General features: G+C 43.2%; 1 protein-coding gene across 1 annotated transcript in view; it reads left to right on the top strand.

Annotated features, from left to right (window-relative positions):
- Positions 1-14168, top strand: part of gal3st2 (galactose-3-O-sulfotransferase 2) — a gene marked incomplete at both ends in the record, with an annotated part of 63848 nt that extends 49680 nt beyond the window's left edge. The window contains 2 exons of the mRNA XM_083913344.1: positions 11805-12049; positions 13170-14168. Coding sequence (XP_083769470.1) covers positions 11805-12049; positions 13170-14168 — 1244 coding nt within the window. The remainder of the gene's footprint in view (positions 1-11804; positions 12050-13169) is intronic.
- Between the last annotated feature and the right edge of the window lie 634 nt (positions 14169-14802).

Genomic DNA, 14802 nt, shown 5'->3' on the forward strand with positions numbered 1-14802 from the left:
TACTTAATTTTATGGTGCTTGTGTGTGTGTGTGTGTGTGTGTGTGTGTGTGTGTGTGTGTGTGTGTGTGTGTGTGTGTGTGTGTGTGTGTGTGTGTGTGTGTGTGTGTGTGTGTGTGATACATGACTGAAGGAGTTGGGATGTCATAGGGTTTGTTTTACTTTATTTTAATGTAAAGCACTTTGGGTGTATGAAAAGGTGCTATATAAATAAAGCTGATTTGATGTGTGTGTGTGTGTATATACTGTATGTGTGTGTTTGTGTGTGTGTGTGTGTGTTTGTTTCCTGCAGGTGTATGAGGAGAGGGCTGTGCAGCAGGCGTCACTCTCTGTGGATACTACTAATCCTGCTCGTGGTCTATATTGCCATTCAGACCTTTGTTGTTCGCCAGGCCAGGTAAAGTCTGCTGCTGCCCCGTCCTACCTCCACCCTGTCTCCACCTGTAGGCTCTGAGTCTTCCTTCCCTAAGGGGAGAATTTAGTTATGTCCCTCCTGCTGCACGCCATGTTTCCTTGTGGGGAGTGACGAGATAATAGCCTTGACACCAAACATTACTAATATACATCGCACATTCACATGTTGGCTGACTGAAATTATAATACAATGATAAAATTAAAATATGATGTCATGTAGGGCTGTATGGTATGGTCTAACATTTATATCATGGTATCATTTAAAGCATGGACCGTAACGGTAGTATATTGCGGTATATTGATTTATCTTTAAATTTCTATATACATTTCTGTATTTCCTCAGAAGACTTGCCAAATTCGCTCTGAATTATAAAATCTGCATTCATTTATAATACTTGAATTTATTTTATCAGTCCATTTAAAAGACAAACAAAATACAAATAAAAAAAGGAATTGTTTCCACAATGACTGGTGACTGGTATCGTACAGTACTTAGACGAGGATTTGACATGTACAAATATATCTGTAGACTGAATGATTCTCATAATTCTATTATAATTATAATAATAGAATTATGAGAATCATTCAGTCTACAGATATATTTGTACATCAGATTTCTCAACAGTGCATGGAGTGTTGACTCCCACATTACAAAACTAAAAACTTGACCCATAAGGGGGCCGTACAAAGAGGAGTACAGTGAGCTCTAAAAAGGGTCACCTTAACGCCATCTGAGAAAATGTCCTAGCCAACATGTTAGCTTGAGCATATAGCATACGCTTTCTGTCTCTCTACATGTCATCGTCTTTAGACATTTTATCTGTAATGGTGTGTCCCAAATATTTAGTTTTACAGCACACAGACATCAACTGACGGGTCCCTACCTATGTTACTAAAGCCCTATGTTCCCATATCATTATGTTCCCACAGCCCTATGTTCCCATAGCATTATGTTCCCACAGCCCTGTGTTCCCATATCATTATGTTCCCACAGCCCTATGTTCCCACAGCCTTATGTTCCCACAGTCCTATGTTCCCACATTTGAGATTTATCACAAAGTGTGATGGATTGGGAAGGCTTTCCCTAACCCTACCCTTAATACATAGGGCCTAATTTTGAAAATAAATCTTATAATGTTCGAACGGAAAAAGGCCGAGATTGTCCATCAGCATTGCAGTATTTATTTTACAATAAGCAAAAGAAAACATGGATGATCAAGATTAGCATTTTCCAACAAAATATAAACCAAAAGGCCTGTGCTTCTGCCCTAGTGTGTGTGTGAGTCAAGGATCACACAGGTCTCAAAATTAGTGTGTATTTTATTAAACTCCGAGGGCATAAAGTGGGTGCCTTACATTTCAGCATAGCAGGCGGAACTGAGTAAACCCTGATAACCTAAACACCCACAAATACACTGCGGCCAAGTCCTTTTAAGACAGGGGTTCAGGGGTTTTTCATGACAATGTTAAACATAACGTTACCTACCTGATGTGTCTTTATAGTTTTATTTTTTGTTTTTGTTTGAGGAAATGTCTCACGTTCTGTACATTGCATGTTGTTACGGTACACAGGAAGAGAGCGAGTTGCTCTTCCTGAAAATCCATAAATAACCCATGATAATATCTATCTGTAGCTAACTTTCCTAAATAAATCTGTTAACCTTTTTGAGTAAATACGTGTCACATAGAATTTTATGCACCACTTTAAAAATGAAAAAAATATATATTTAAGAAATTTGAGGTCATGCCGTTGTGGGATAATAAATGAAAATCAAGAGATTAGCCCGGTGTGCCTTCATCCACGTCCCTGTCTTCTTTGTGTAGTAAAACATATCTCATAGAGTATATCTCTTAAAAACACGAGGGTCGCTAGATCAGTGTTTTTCAACCTTTTTTGAGCCAAGGTACATTTTTTTCATTGAAAAAATCACGAGGCACACCACCAGCCAAACATGTTAAAAAATGATACTCTGTAGCCTATATTAACAATATAGTCATTCTCATCAAAGTGTCTTGAATAGGAATCAAATAAACACAAAGAATAAAGGACTTTATCATCATTTATATTTCTTCTTTCAAATAAAAAGTGCACTTAACATGTCCACTTTAAAAATACAGCTTGAACATAACAAATGAAACAACAATGTGGTCTTAAAGGTAGTAGAAAACGTCAAAGTGTTTTGCAAACTCTTATTCTGTCCAAAATCATAAATTACCAGGAATACAGAAATATAGTGCTTATTATGACAGAAGCAATAATATTTACACTGAGAAATATGAAGAGTTACATGTACAAAATGTCAATCTCAGTGTATTTTACTCACTCAGTGTGAAACCTGTGCCTGTTTGGATGAACAAAGAGCTGATATCCTGGCAGGAAATTGAAGAAAGACACACACGAAGCTCTTCCTCAACAGCTCTCAGTCGCTCTCTGTTTTTAGTTTTTATGGCAGTCAGGCTTGAGAAGCTCACCTCACACAGATATGTCGTGGAAAATGGGACCAATGTCACAATAGCTTTGTTTGCCAGAATGGGGAACTCCTTGGCAGCAGTCAACCAAAAACTGTCCAAAGGTAGATCAGCAAAGCTTAGCTTCAGACCACGATTTTGTCTCAGTTCAGTTAGTTCCTCCTGCTCCTGCAAAGTCATGTCCTTTCCAAAAACTGCTGAGCTGTATGGCTCCCTAACCCAGTCAAGGCTATCAGTGTAGGCTGAAGAGAAATAAAATGACATCTTCTCCTTGAGAGTTTTCAGATGTTTACTAATGATCTCACACAGTGCAGCAGTGTGAACATCTTGCCATTTCTTGGTGAGTGGAAACATTTCAAGGTTGCCACTTTCCACATGTTGTTGCCAGAGGTGCACCTTTGAACGGATTTTATTTTATCCGTACTTGTGAGCAGGTTTTCATTCCGGCCTTGCATTCGTGTGTTCAGTTCATTCAGATGATGAAAAATATCCGCCAGATATGCCAGCCTTGCACACCACTCATCACTTGCAAGCAGTTTTGCGTAATCGGACCCCTCATTTGTCAGAAACACCTTGAGTTCCTCCAGCAGCTCATACACACGGGCCAGCACCTTGCCACGCGACAACCATCGGACCTCCGTGTGAAACAACAAGGCTTTATGCTCCGCTCTCATTTCCTCACACAAAGACGCAAATATGCGGCTTTTCACAGGTCGTGTCTTTACAAAGTTTACAATGCCCACAACATCATCCAACACAGGGGCTAGTTCTGCTGGTAAAGTCTTGGCAACGAGGGCCTCACGGTGTAAGAAACAGTGCGTAACTATCACATCTGGGTTTGTTTCCTTCACTCTGCTAACGAAGCCTTTGGTGCGCCCGACCATGGCTGCGGCTCCGTCAGTGCAGACACCCGTGCAGTTTTCCCACTTAAGTCCTCCTTTTTCGAGATACTCTGATGTGACCCGAAAAATTTCCTCTCCCGTTGTTCTTTCTGGCAAAGCCTTGCAAAACAGAAAGTTTTCTCTGATTACGTCTCCATCCACAAAACGCACATTGGCCAAGAGTTGAGCATGTCCACTAATATCCGTGGACTCGTCAAGTTGCAGCGCAAATTTCTCACTGATACGAATCTTTTCCAAAACCACACTTTCGATGTCGGCAGACATGTCATCAAGACGTCTAGCAATTGTGTTATCTGAGAGAGGGACTTTGGCTACTTCTTTAACCGCTTCAGGTCCAAGCATCTCATTTACAATGGCTTTGCAGGCGGGTAATATTAATGTCTCTGCCACAGTGTGGGACCGTTTGGATTTAGCTACAAGTTCAGCTACGTGGTAGCTAGCTTTAAGGGCTCTCTCATTTACCTTTGTGGTTTTTCTCATAAATGTTGCCTGTTTCTCCGTGTGTTCACGCAGGCGAACAAAATACTCCTTATTCTTGTTTTGAAGCGACGGGTGTTTCGTTTGGAGATGGCGTTTAAGCTTGCTTGGTACCATAGCACTGTTGGATAGCTTCTCGGATCGGTGTCGTTGCATCCCCGGTGGAAGTAAATCCAAATGAAACATAACTCTCGCTGTATTGCCTCAAGCTCACCGTCTTTGCTTTCTTTCCTCCACTCATACTAGGGCCTTCTTCTGGGTCCGAATTTTGTCCAGGGCCCAGTTCGGAATTGGCATTTTTCCTCTTCAAAAACTTCTCCATCACTGTCACCGTAGTATCGCTTACCCACAATGCTTTTACCGCCAGCTGTCACTTTCATGCCTCACTAATTCTCTTGTCTCAACGTACAATGCAATTCGCTACCTGCTGCCATCTAGTGTTATGGAAGAGTTTTACATGATTACGCTCTCAGTCACTACTGCAGCACGGACACTCGACAATGGTATATTATTTGCAGATAATAATTAATTTGTTTTCAAAAATTTTTTTTAGACCAATTAGGTGAAATTGGATAATTTCCCACGGCACACCTGACGATCTCTCACGGCACACTAGTGTGCCGCGGCACAGTGATTGAAAAACACTGCGCTAGATCATCGTGTGACCAGACTGGCTGTTTGTGCACTAGACTTAGGCCTACTGTTTTCTAACACAAAGCGGCCATTAACCTTTTGATTCAAAACCTAATTGCAGAGCTACAAGTCAGTGAAGCAAATGTTAGTTTATGTGGTAATTGTAGCCTAAAGTTTGTTGATTCCATCAGCTGTGCTATAGTAAACACGTTTTTCAGACAGGAAATTCAACTGTTTGTAATCCAGTCAAGAACACAGGGACGTGACACAGTCTAGTTCATTTTATTCAGGACAGGCCAAAATATTTACATTTTTCCTAGACAGCATCACAATCAGTGTATGATAACCTCAAATTAAAAACACAGGGATAAAAGGCAGATTTAATCTTCCAGGAGGCAACACATGCTCCCTCAAGATTCAAGATTCAAGAAGCTTTATTTATCCCGAGGGAAATTATTGTGCAACAGTTTCAATACAAAGGTGGGAAAGGGTCAGAGTAACAATAAGCATAAAAACATAAATCAAATCAAAATAAAGCTAACGTAAAATAAATCAAGCAATTATCTAAGTGTGACAGAGTGCAACAGACATTGTGGTTAAGCGTAGGTATATACAATATACAACAATACGCACTGTGCAGTTTAGCAGCAGATTGAAATGAAATAAGTACAAACTAGATAAGTGAGAAGGAGCGATAAGTTATAAGTGTTAAAAATGTAGCAGCATTTCCTACAGAACTAAGTGACAGTATGGCACAGTGGAGTGTGGCAGCATTTCATACTGAAGTAAGTTACAGTAAGTTACAGTAAACCACAGTGAAATGTAGCAGCATGTCCTAAAGCACAGTCAGTGTAGCAGCAGACAGTTACAGTACCACAAAATAAAGTGAAGTAGTGGTGGTATAAAGTGACAGTGTAAAGTGTAGCAGCAGTAAGTTACAGTACCACAAAATAAAGTGATGTAGTGGTGATATAAAGGGACAGTGTAAAGTGTAGCAGCATTTCTTACTGAAGTAAGTGACAGTACAACTGAATAAAGTGGTGCAGTGATGATATAAAGTGACAAAGTGACATTTTTCAGGATACAGTGTCTCCACTGTTTCTTACCTGACCAGGGGGAGATGAATTATAAAGTTTGATGGCCGCCGGAAGAAAAGACTTCCTCCGGCGTTCAGTATTACACCGGGGGAGAATGAGTCTGTGGCTGAAGGTGCTTCTGCTGGAAGTCAGCCGATGGTGGAGAGGGTGAGAGTTGTTGTCCAGGATGCTGTGCAGTTTAGACAGCATCCGCCTCTCAGACACCGCCACCAAAGAGTCCAGTTTGACCCCCAGGACGGAGCCAGCCTTCCTGATGATCTTACCGATCCTCTTGGCGTCTGCTGCCCTCAGTCTGCTGCCCCACTACTCAGTCTGCTGCCCCACTACACAACAGCAAAGAAGATAGAACATCCTCAGCATGGTGTTACATACATTGAATGACCGGAGCCTCCTCAGGAAATAGAGACGACTCTGGCCCTTCTTGTAAACAGCCTCAGTGTTCTTGGACCAGTCCAGTTTTTTGTCCAGGTATACTCCAAGGTATTTGTAATCCTGGACAACATCCACAGTCACGCCGTTGATGGAGATGGGTGTGGGGGAAGATTTACTCCTGCGGAAATCCACCACTAGCTCCTTAGTCTTGGTGGCGTTTAGAACCAGGTGATTAGCTGCACACCAGTTGACGAAGGAGTCCACAACACCCCTGAATTCCTCCTCCTTTCCCTCACTGACAGAGCCAACAATTGCAGAATCATCAGCAAACTTCTGCGGGTGGCAGGACTTAGAGAGGAGCTGAAAGTCTGAGGTGTACAGGGTGAACAGAAAGGGGGAAAGAACAGTTCCCTGTGGAGCCCCAGTGCTGCTGACCACAGTGTCAGACACTCCGTCCTGCAGTCTGACATACTGTGGTCGACCCGCCATGTAATCCGTAATCCAGGAAACCAGGGGAGGGTCCACCTGCATCGCCGTCAGCTTACGTCCCAGCAGAGCAGGCCGGATGGTATTGAACGCACTGGAGAAGTCCATGAACAAGATTCTCACCGTGGTTCCCGGTCTGTCCAGGTGAGCGCAGGCACAGTTGAGCAGGAAGATGATAGCGTCCTCCACACCTAGTCTTGGCTGGTAGGAAAACTGTAGAAGGTCCAGTGATGAACTGACGAGGGGCCGAAGAAGTAAAAGGACCAGCCTCTCCAGGGACTTCATCAGGTGCGACGTCAGCGCCACCGGTCTGTAGTCTTCGGAGGTGCTGGGACGCACCTTCTTTGGTACTGGTACCAGGCAGGATGTCTTCCACAGCACAGGGACCTTCTCAAGACTCAGGCTGAGGTTGTAGATGTACTGCAGGACTCCACACAGCTGGATCGCACATGCTTTGAGGACCCTCGGGCTGACACTGTCGGGACCTGCTGCCTTGCCTGGGCAGAGTCTGCACAACTCCTTCCTCACCTGCTCTGCAGTGAAGGTCTGTCTGCTGTGTGTGTTGCTGGGGGCAGAGAGAGGTGATGGCGGGGGGACAGGTAGGGCAAACTCAGGAAGGAATTTAGGGGGAGGGGGGGGTGTCAGCAGGGCTGGAGGTTTGGAGGTGGATGGTTGTGGAGGAGCCACGGGGGGGGGGGGGGGGGGGGGGTCCAGAGCCCTTTCATCAAATCTGTTGAAGTACAGATTCAGCTCATTGGCACATTCAGTACCACCTCCTACCGTCTGGCTACCAGATGGTTTGTAGCCAGTGATGCTCCTCATGCCGCTCCACACGTCCTTTAAATTGTTCTGCTGGAGTTTGTGCTCCAGCTTCCTCCTGTAGGTATCTTTGCCCTTTTGGATCCTCTCCTTCAGCTCCCTCTGGACCTGCCTCATCTGCTCTCTGTCCCCTTCTCTGAAGGCCCTCTTCATTCAGCAGGACGTTGATGTCTCTGGTGACCCACGGCTTGTTATTTGGGAAACAGCGTACAGTCACTGTAGGAACAACGCTGTCCACACAGAAATTGATGTATCCTGTTATGCAGTCCGTGAGATCATCAAGGTCCTCTCCATGTGAATTACAGAGCAAATCCCAGTCTGTAAGTTCAAAGCAGCCCTGTAAAGCTTCATCAGTCTCCTGTGACCATCTCCTCACAGTCCTGGTGATCACAGGAAGCCGCTGGACTTGGGGCTTATACAGGGGCTGCAGGTGGATGAGGTTGTGGTCTGATCTTCCAAGAGGAGGAAGGGCAGTGGAGCTGTAAGCCTCCTTTACATTAGCATACAGCAGGTCCAGTGTCTTGTTTTCCCTGGTGGGACAGTCCACAAACTGCTTGAAAGTGGGCAGTGTTGCAGCCAGAGTGATGTGGTTGAAGTCCCCAGATATTGCAATGAATGCGTCTGGGTGCCGTGTCTGAAGGCCTGCGACGACGGTGTGGATGCCGTCACTCGCGCGCGCCGTGTTTGCAGTCGGCAGAATGTAAACAACCAGGACGATCACGTGTGAAAACTCCCTCAGCAACTAATATGGCCGCAGACTCACGGCAAGCAGCTCAATGTCCTGGTTGCACACACGCTCCTTTACAGTAACGTGTCCAGGGTGACACCACTTGTTGTTAATAAGAATAGCAAGTCCCCCACCTTTCCTCTTGCCACTCTCACGGAGACTCCTGACCGCCCGAACAGTCTGACAGCCGTCCACAGTTCCTTTAGATTCTGGGATGTCCTCGTGGAGCCACATCTCCGTGAAACACAGCACACTGCTCACACGATACATCCACTGAGTCTTCACCAGGCCCGCCAGCTCGTCCATCTTATTAGCCAGCGACCTCACGTTCCCCATGGTGATGGAAGGGAGAGATGGTTTGTATCTCCTATTCTTCTCCCGGTGTTTACGTCCAGCCTTACATCCCCTGTACTTTCTCCTCAGTTCTGTGGGGATTTCAGGCCTCTCCCGCATTAGCGCCGTTGGTTCTAGCGATAACAGCTGTTCACGGGTGTAAACAATGGAGCCACCGCATTGTTGCGTCCAGACGGAGACGCGGTCGGCAAAAATAGTCCCAAGAATGAGACAAACGGACAAAAAACATGTAAGTAAGTTAACGAACATAGTTGGCTAAGGTTAGCACGACGACTTACAGGAACAAGCACTAATAAAAAGACAGTAAAATAAGATAAAATAGCTAAAAAGTGCGGAAAGGAGAGAGAGCAACTGTTGCTGGCTGCCGCTTTACACAGCGCCAGCGCAAATACAGAGCAGTCTGCTCTGATAGTGTATGTTTTCTATGAACGAGCATCTACAATAATGTAACAATGTGTAACAAATGTAGATTTGATATATATCTATCTATACTATAGAGTTCTCATATATTCACCTTTCAATAGGCTAAAGCCTTAATGCTATTAACAAAGGCTACATAGACTGATCACAAGATGATCTGGTTTTTACGTGAGATACTCTATGAGATATGTTTTACTACACCAGGGTGACAGGTTCGTGGATGGTGGCGCACCGGGTTAATCTCTTGACTTTCATTTATTTTCCCACATCATGACTTTGAATCTCCTAAAAAAGTTTTTTTTAAAATGGTGCATACAATTCTACGTTCATTTAGAATACATACATTCATTTATAATTCTTAAATCAGTGGCCTTTCCATTACAGTTGAATACCTGGTATAAGGCAGGTCTCCCTTTGCTGAAATGCCCCTGATTTGAATATGAACCGTCCCTAAAGAGATCTGAGGGTGTGTGAAGCATCCACTTTCACCCAAAAATACACTTAATACCTTTAATTAAATTCCTCCAAATTCTTCACTACATACAGTATATTATGTAAGCCTGTACAGTTTGGATATGTACTGTAAGTTAGTGTGTTAGTCTTTGACAGCTCTCTGACTGTCTTCACTCCCCTGTTTTTTCCCTTCTGTCTGTGGATTGCTAGAAAGGGGAATTAGGGTTGACAAATCTATTTACAACCACAGAACTCTCTCTCATCCCCGAACCGGTGCAGACAGATGTCCATCCTCCATAGAGCTGGGTCTGTTCGTCATTCCTGCCTGTTAAAGGGAAGGTTTTTGTTGCCACTGTGTGCACAGGATTGCTAGATTAATATTGTTTATAGATGTTATTATTATTATTATTATTATTATTATTATTATTATTATTATTATTATTATTATTAGTAGTAGTAGTAGTAGTAGTAAGTACTTGAATACACCTTGTGGTGCAACCTGGACACATCGTCAGTGATGCTCCTGGGGTCATAGGGTGTTTCGGGTCTTACATCAGACACCCTCACCCAGGCGAGGTGATCAGGCCCTGACTTGTATCCAGGTAGTGCACTATGTCACGTACCCCCCCTCCTTAACCAGAGCCCCCGTGAAGCCCTCTCAGCAGCTTGTAAGATGTTATTGATGGCTCTTTGCCTGTGCAGTCCGCAAATCCCCAAGAGTCCTAGGACCTGGTGTAGAGACTTGCCTGAGAAGCCCCTGCAGCCCACTTCAAAAGGCTCACAGTGGGTCTTCCACCCGTTCCTCCGACACTCAGCTACCAGCTCAGCGTACTTTCCTGTGCTTCCTCCATTCGATCTTCCCAGGGGACAGTTATTTCCAGAAACACCACTTGCTTCCTTGCCGTGGACATCAAGACCATGTCCGGTCGGAGTGATTTTACTACAATGGTGTCCGGGAATCTCAATTGTCTCCTTAGGTCAACCAGGAGGTGCCAGTCTCTTGCTGTTACGAGCAGGCCCCCTTGGGTCTTTCTAGGGGGCTGAGGCTTCTCGCTTGCTCGGACAAAGGCAATCGCAGACTTGGTTGGGTGATGCTGCTTGCAGATGGTAATGCCAGTGCAGATGGTGTCGGCTACTGCCTTCAAAACCTGGTCATGGCACCAACGATAACGGCCATCTCCCAAGGCCTTTGAGCAGCAGCTGAGGATGTGCTTTAATAATCCCCTTTTCTGGCAGAGTTGTAGTAGTAGTATTATTAGTATTATAATAATATTATTATTATAGTATTATTATTATAGATATTGAGACTTGTTGCTTGTTAGGTCTATGTAAACTATAAATAAGTCATAAAGTGTGGTCTTTACCTAAAGTGTCCTGAGATAACTTTTGTTATGCATTGGCACTATAAATAAAATTGATTTGAATTGAAAAGCAAGCAAGCTAACTAAGTGATTCAATTCAATTAAATTTTATTTATATAACAAAAGTTATCTCAGGACACTCTGTTAAACTCTCAGTGATGTGCTCCGTCTGTATGTCAATCGATCTCCTCCGATTTTTACAGCACTACATCTTTGTTGGCGACTCCCCTATTAAATCACATTATTTTATGAAGAATCTTTGAAATTATGTATTTAGGACAAGTTATAAACTTATAATCACAGGGAATCCTTCTACCCTAGTCAGGACCCTAGGTTTTCTGTGTTGATTTGCTGGTGTAATGTGTATATGTGAACCTAAAATAATTAAGTTGTAATATATTTTCATGACTTCTTCCAGGAATGACAACCTGACAGGACTCCCACATCTGAGATTTACTGTCAACAAACAGCTTCTGTTTCCTACTGAGCAAAATGTCTGGGAAGGCCTTCATTCTGAGACTTCACCTGCAGTAAAGACAGACGTGAGGACACTACAGACGGACAGAACTGCAGCTCTTCATCATCAGAATGAGGGATATCAAAAGCAATCAGATTATATTCCGTCAAGAAATGTGGATAACTTTTCTGCAGGCTCTCAGATGAAGGCAAGAAAAGTTTCACCTGGGAAGCTGCTTCTACCAAAACATGGAACAAACCTTGGACTGCCAGGTTCTTTGGCCGACCACAATACTAGTTTAACTGCAGACATTCCCACTCCATCAAGATTTTTAAAGGCTCACAACAACAGTGTCCATACTAAAGCAATCTGCCACCCGAAGTCTCACATTGTTTTCCTCAAGACACACAAAACAGCAAGCAGCACCATCTTAAACATCCTGTATCGCTATGGTGAAAGCAGGAACTTGACCTTTGCCCTCCCTCTGAACAAACACAGCCAGTTGTTTTACCCATTCTTCTTTACTTCACATTTTGTAGAAGGTGTCAGCAGCCGAAGTGTAAAGGAGTTCCACATCATGTGCAACCACATGAGGTTTAGAAAAGCTGAGGTAAGCATCATCAGAAAATGATTTAAGTTGTGTAGCTGTTGCCATGCCTGTTCTGTACTGTATGTATTTTGAAACTTTAGAGGTTGAAAATGATTATTCATAGGCATATCACAAACTACAGCCTTCTAAGTATGATCCTGAAAGGTGTCCACAAGACAGGGATAAGAGACATAACTGATAAATCTCTGATAACTGCCAGAAATTGAGGAGTTGTTTGAGAAGTGAACAGCTGGGCAGCTCTCTGCCAGTGACCAGTGTTAGCTGTCCATTGCTAACAGCAACAGTCACATCACATCCAGCTGAATAACGGCTCTCGTAATTGGCATTCACTCATTCCTCTTTTCGTTGACGTACTCAGACATGTCAATCTCCTGGAAGGGGCCAATTTAAGCACCATGGTGAGATTTTTGGCGTCATGACTCCTCCTCAATTGTTGGCTAACTTGGACAATTATTGAGCCACTATTTGAAGATGATTACTGTGTCTTCCCTTCAGGCCCTTGTCACTGTAAGCTAGCTGTCGATGTAAGCTAACGTTAGTTTGCACTGTAAACAAGTACCCGAATATAAGACGACCCCACGTTTTCGGATCTATTTCCAGGAAAAAAAAACCCTCTCTTACATTTGGGCCAATACTGTACATATTAACTTAGTCAGATTACAGATAGTCGTGCAACATATCTAAGTGTATGACTATTAGGTAAGTGTTGGAATGTAATTTGGACCCCATTAAGGAAATCTCAGTCAAGTCCATAAACCTTCATGTGGGCCTGTGTATGCGGGTTGCTTATAGGGGCTGGGTGTACTATATGTTTGACAAATATGATATGTTCCTCACATACATGGTATCATTACAACTTAAAAATGATGGCTGTACAAACGCTATGAGAACCACTTAGTTGTCCAAATGGGTCTTTATGTCAGAGAACACGATGGATATTTAGACCTTTAGTTTTTTTAGGAAATTTACCAGTAGATTTAATTTTATCTAGTATATATATATATATATATATATATATATATATATATATATATATATATATGTGTGTGTGTAGTGGAACTTTTTTTTTTTTTTTCAACATGCCATCTGAAAATAAAATTGTTTCTATGTTATGTCTCAGGTGGCAAAAGTAATGCCTGACGATACCCTCTACTTTTCCATCTTGAGACATCCTGTGGCCATGATGGAGTCAATTTTTATCTACTACAAGAGCATACCAGCTTTCCACAAGACTCACAGCCTGGACAATTTCCTAGACACCAGCTTGAAAAACTACAACTCATCAGTGACAAACAATCACTACGCTCACAACATCCTGGCTTTTGACTTTGGCTTTGACAACAACATTGCTGCTGGTGCTGTAGACCTGGAGGAGAGAGCCAGCATGGCTATTGCAGCCATTGAACAGGACTTCCATCTTATTCTTATTTCTGAATACTTTGATGAGTCCATGATCTTGCTTAAACATGCCCTCTGCTGGTCCCTTGAAGATGTGGTTTCCTTTAAGCTCAACAGTCGCAGTGAACGAACTCGTCACTCACTTTTACCAAACACTGCAGAAAAAATCAAGAGGTGGAATGCTTTAGACTGGAGGATCTACCTACACTTTAACACCACATTCTGGCACAAAGTAGATAGTCTTGTTGGGAAAGAGCAGATGAAGAAGGAAGTATCTCAGCTGAGAGAGCTACAGGCCAAGCTAGCAAACAGCTGCCTGAAAGATGGTGGGGCAGTCGACCCATCCCAGATAAAAGATACCGGGCTGAAGCCGTTCCAGTATGGAGCAGCTGTGATTCAGGGCTATAATCTAAACCCAAACATAGATAGAGAAACCAAAATAAAATGTCAAAGGCTTATAACTCCAGAACTGCAGTACACAGACCGTCTATACAGCCAGCAGTTCCCAGAGCTTGCTACTAAGCATAGACATGAAACTAGGATGGTTGCTCCACAGCGTCAACGCTCAGATGGAGCTGGTATGATGGGAATGGCCTGGGCCAGGGAAGCTTACCACAGACAGATCATAAGACGCAAATTCTCAAATCTTAAGAACCTAAAGACCTCCACAAGTGCCCTGTTAACACAAACAGAAGTTAACAACAAAAAAAGTAAGACATGATTGGTAACTGTGATGGGATAGTCATGGGACAATGTTTTATGTCATACTGCAGGGTATGACAGCTGCTCTGTCTAATACTAACTTTCTACAATTACACTGCCATGGCATTGTCCATTATAATAATAATTCTGATATACCACCTCCATGGTTAAGGTGTGGTTAAACTTACACTAGGGAACAATAGTGATGGTGGTTTACTGCTGGCAGCAAAGCATCATTGTAGTCAATAGTCTGTTTAACTATTGCAGTCTATTGAAAACTTCTTCCAATTGTTATAAAACTGTTAAGCTCTGAGCCAGCAGCATGTAGCTAGCAAGCATAAAGGCTAGAAGCAGAGTAAAACAGCTGAACTGGCTCCGTCCAAAATGAGAGAATAGAATACCTTCCAGCTGCCCTAAAGGCCACTAATTAACAATTAAAGTGATCATATGTTTTGGTGTCTCTACAGGCACAATGGTACCACAGCTGTCAAACGCACTGTGATGGCAATAGTCTGGTTAACCATATGTACAGTGCTGGGATAAAGCCTGGTGTGTTTCTCACATGCTGAACGTCAGGCACCTGCTACTATCTCCGCTATATATTTTTCAAGACCACCATTGTTGCATCCAGGGCTTAAATCATCATAGAAATG

The sequence above is a fragment of the Echiichthys vipera genome (assembly GCF_963691815.1).
Source record: "Echiichthys vipera genome assembly, chromosome: 5".
Taxonomy (NCBI): domain Eukaryota; kingdom Metazoa; phylum Chordata; class Actinopteri; order Perciformes; family Trachinidae; genus Echiichthys; species Echiichthys vipera.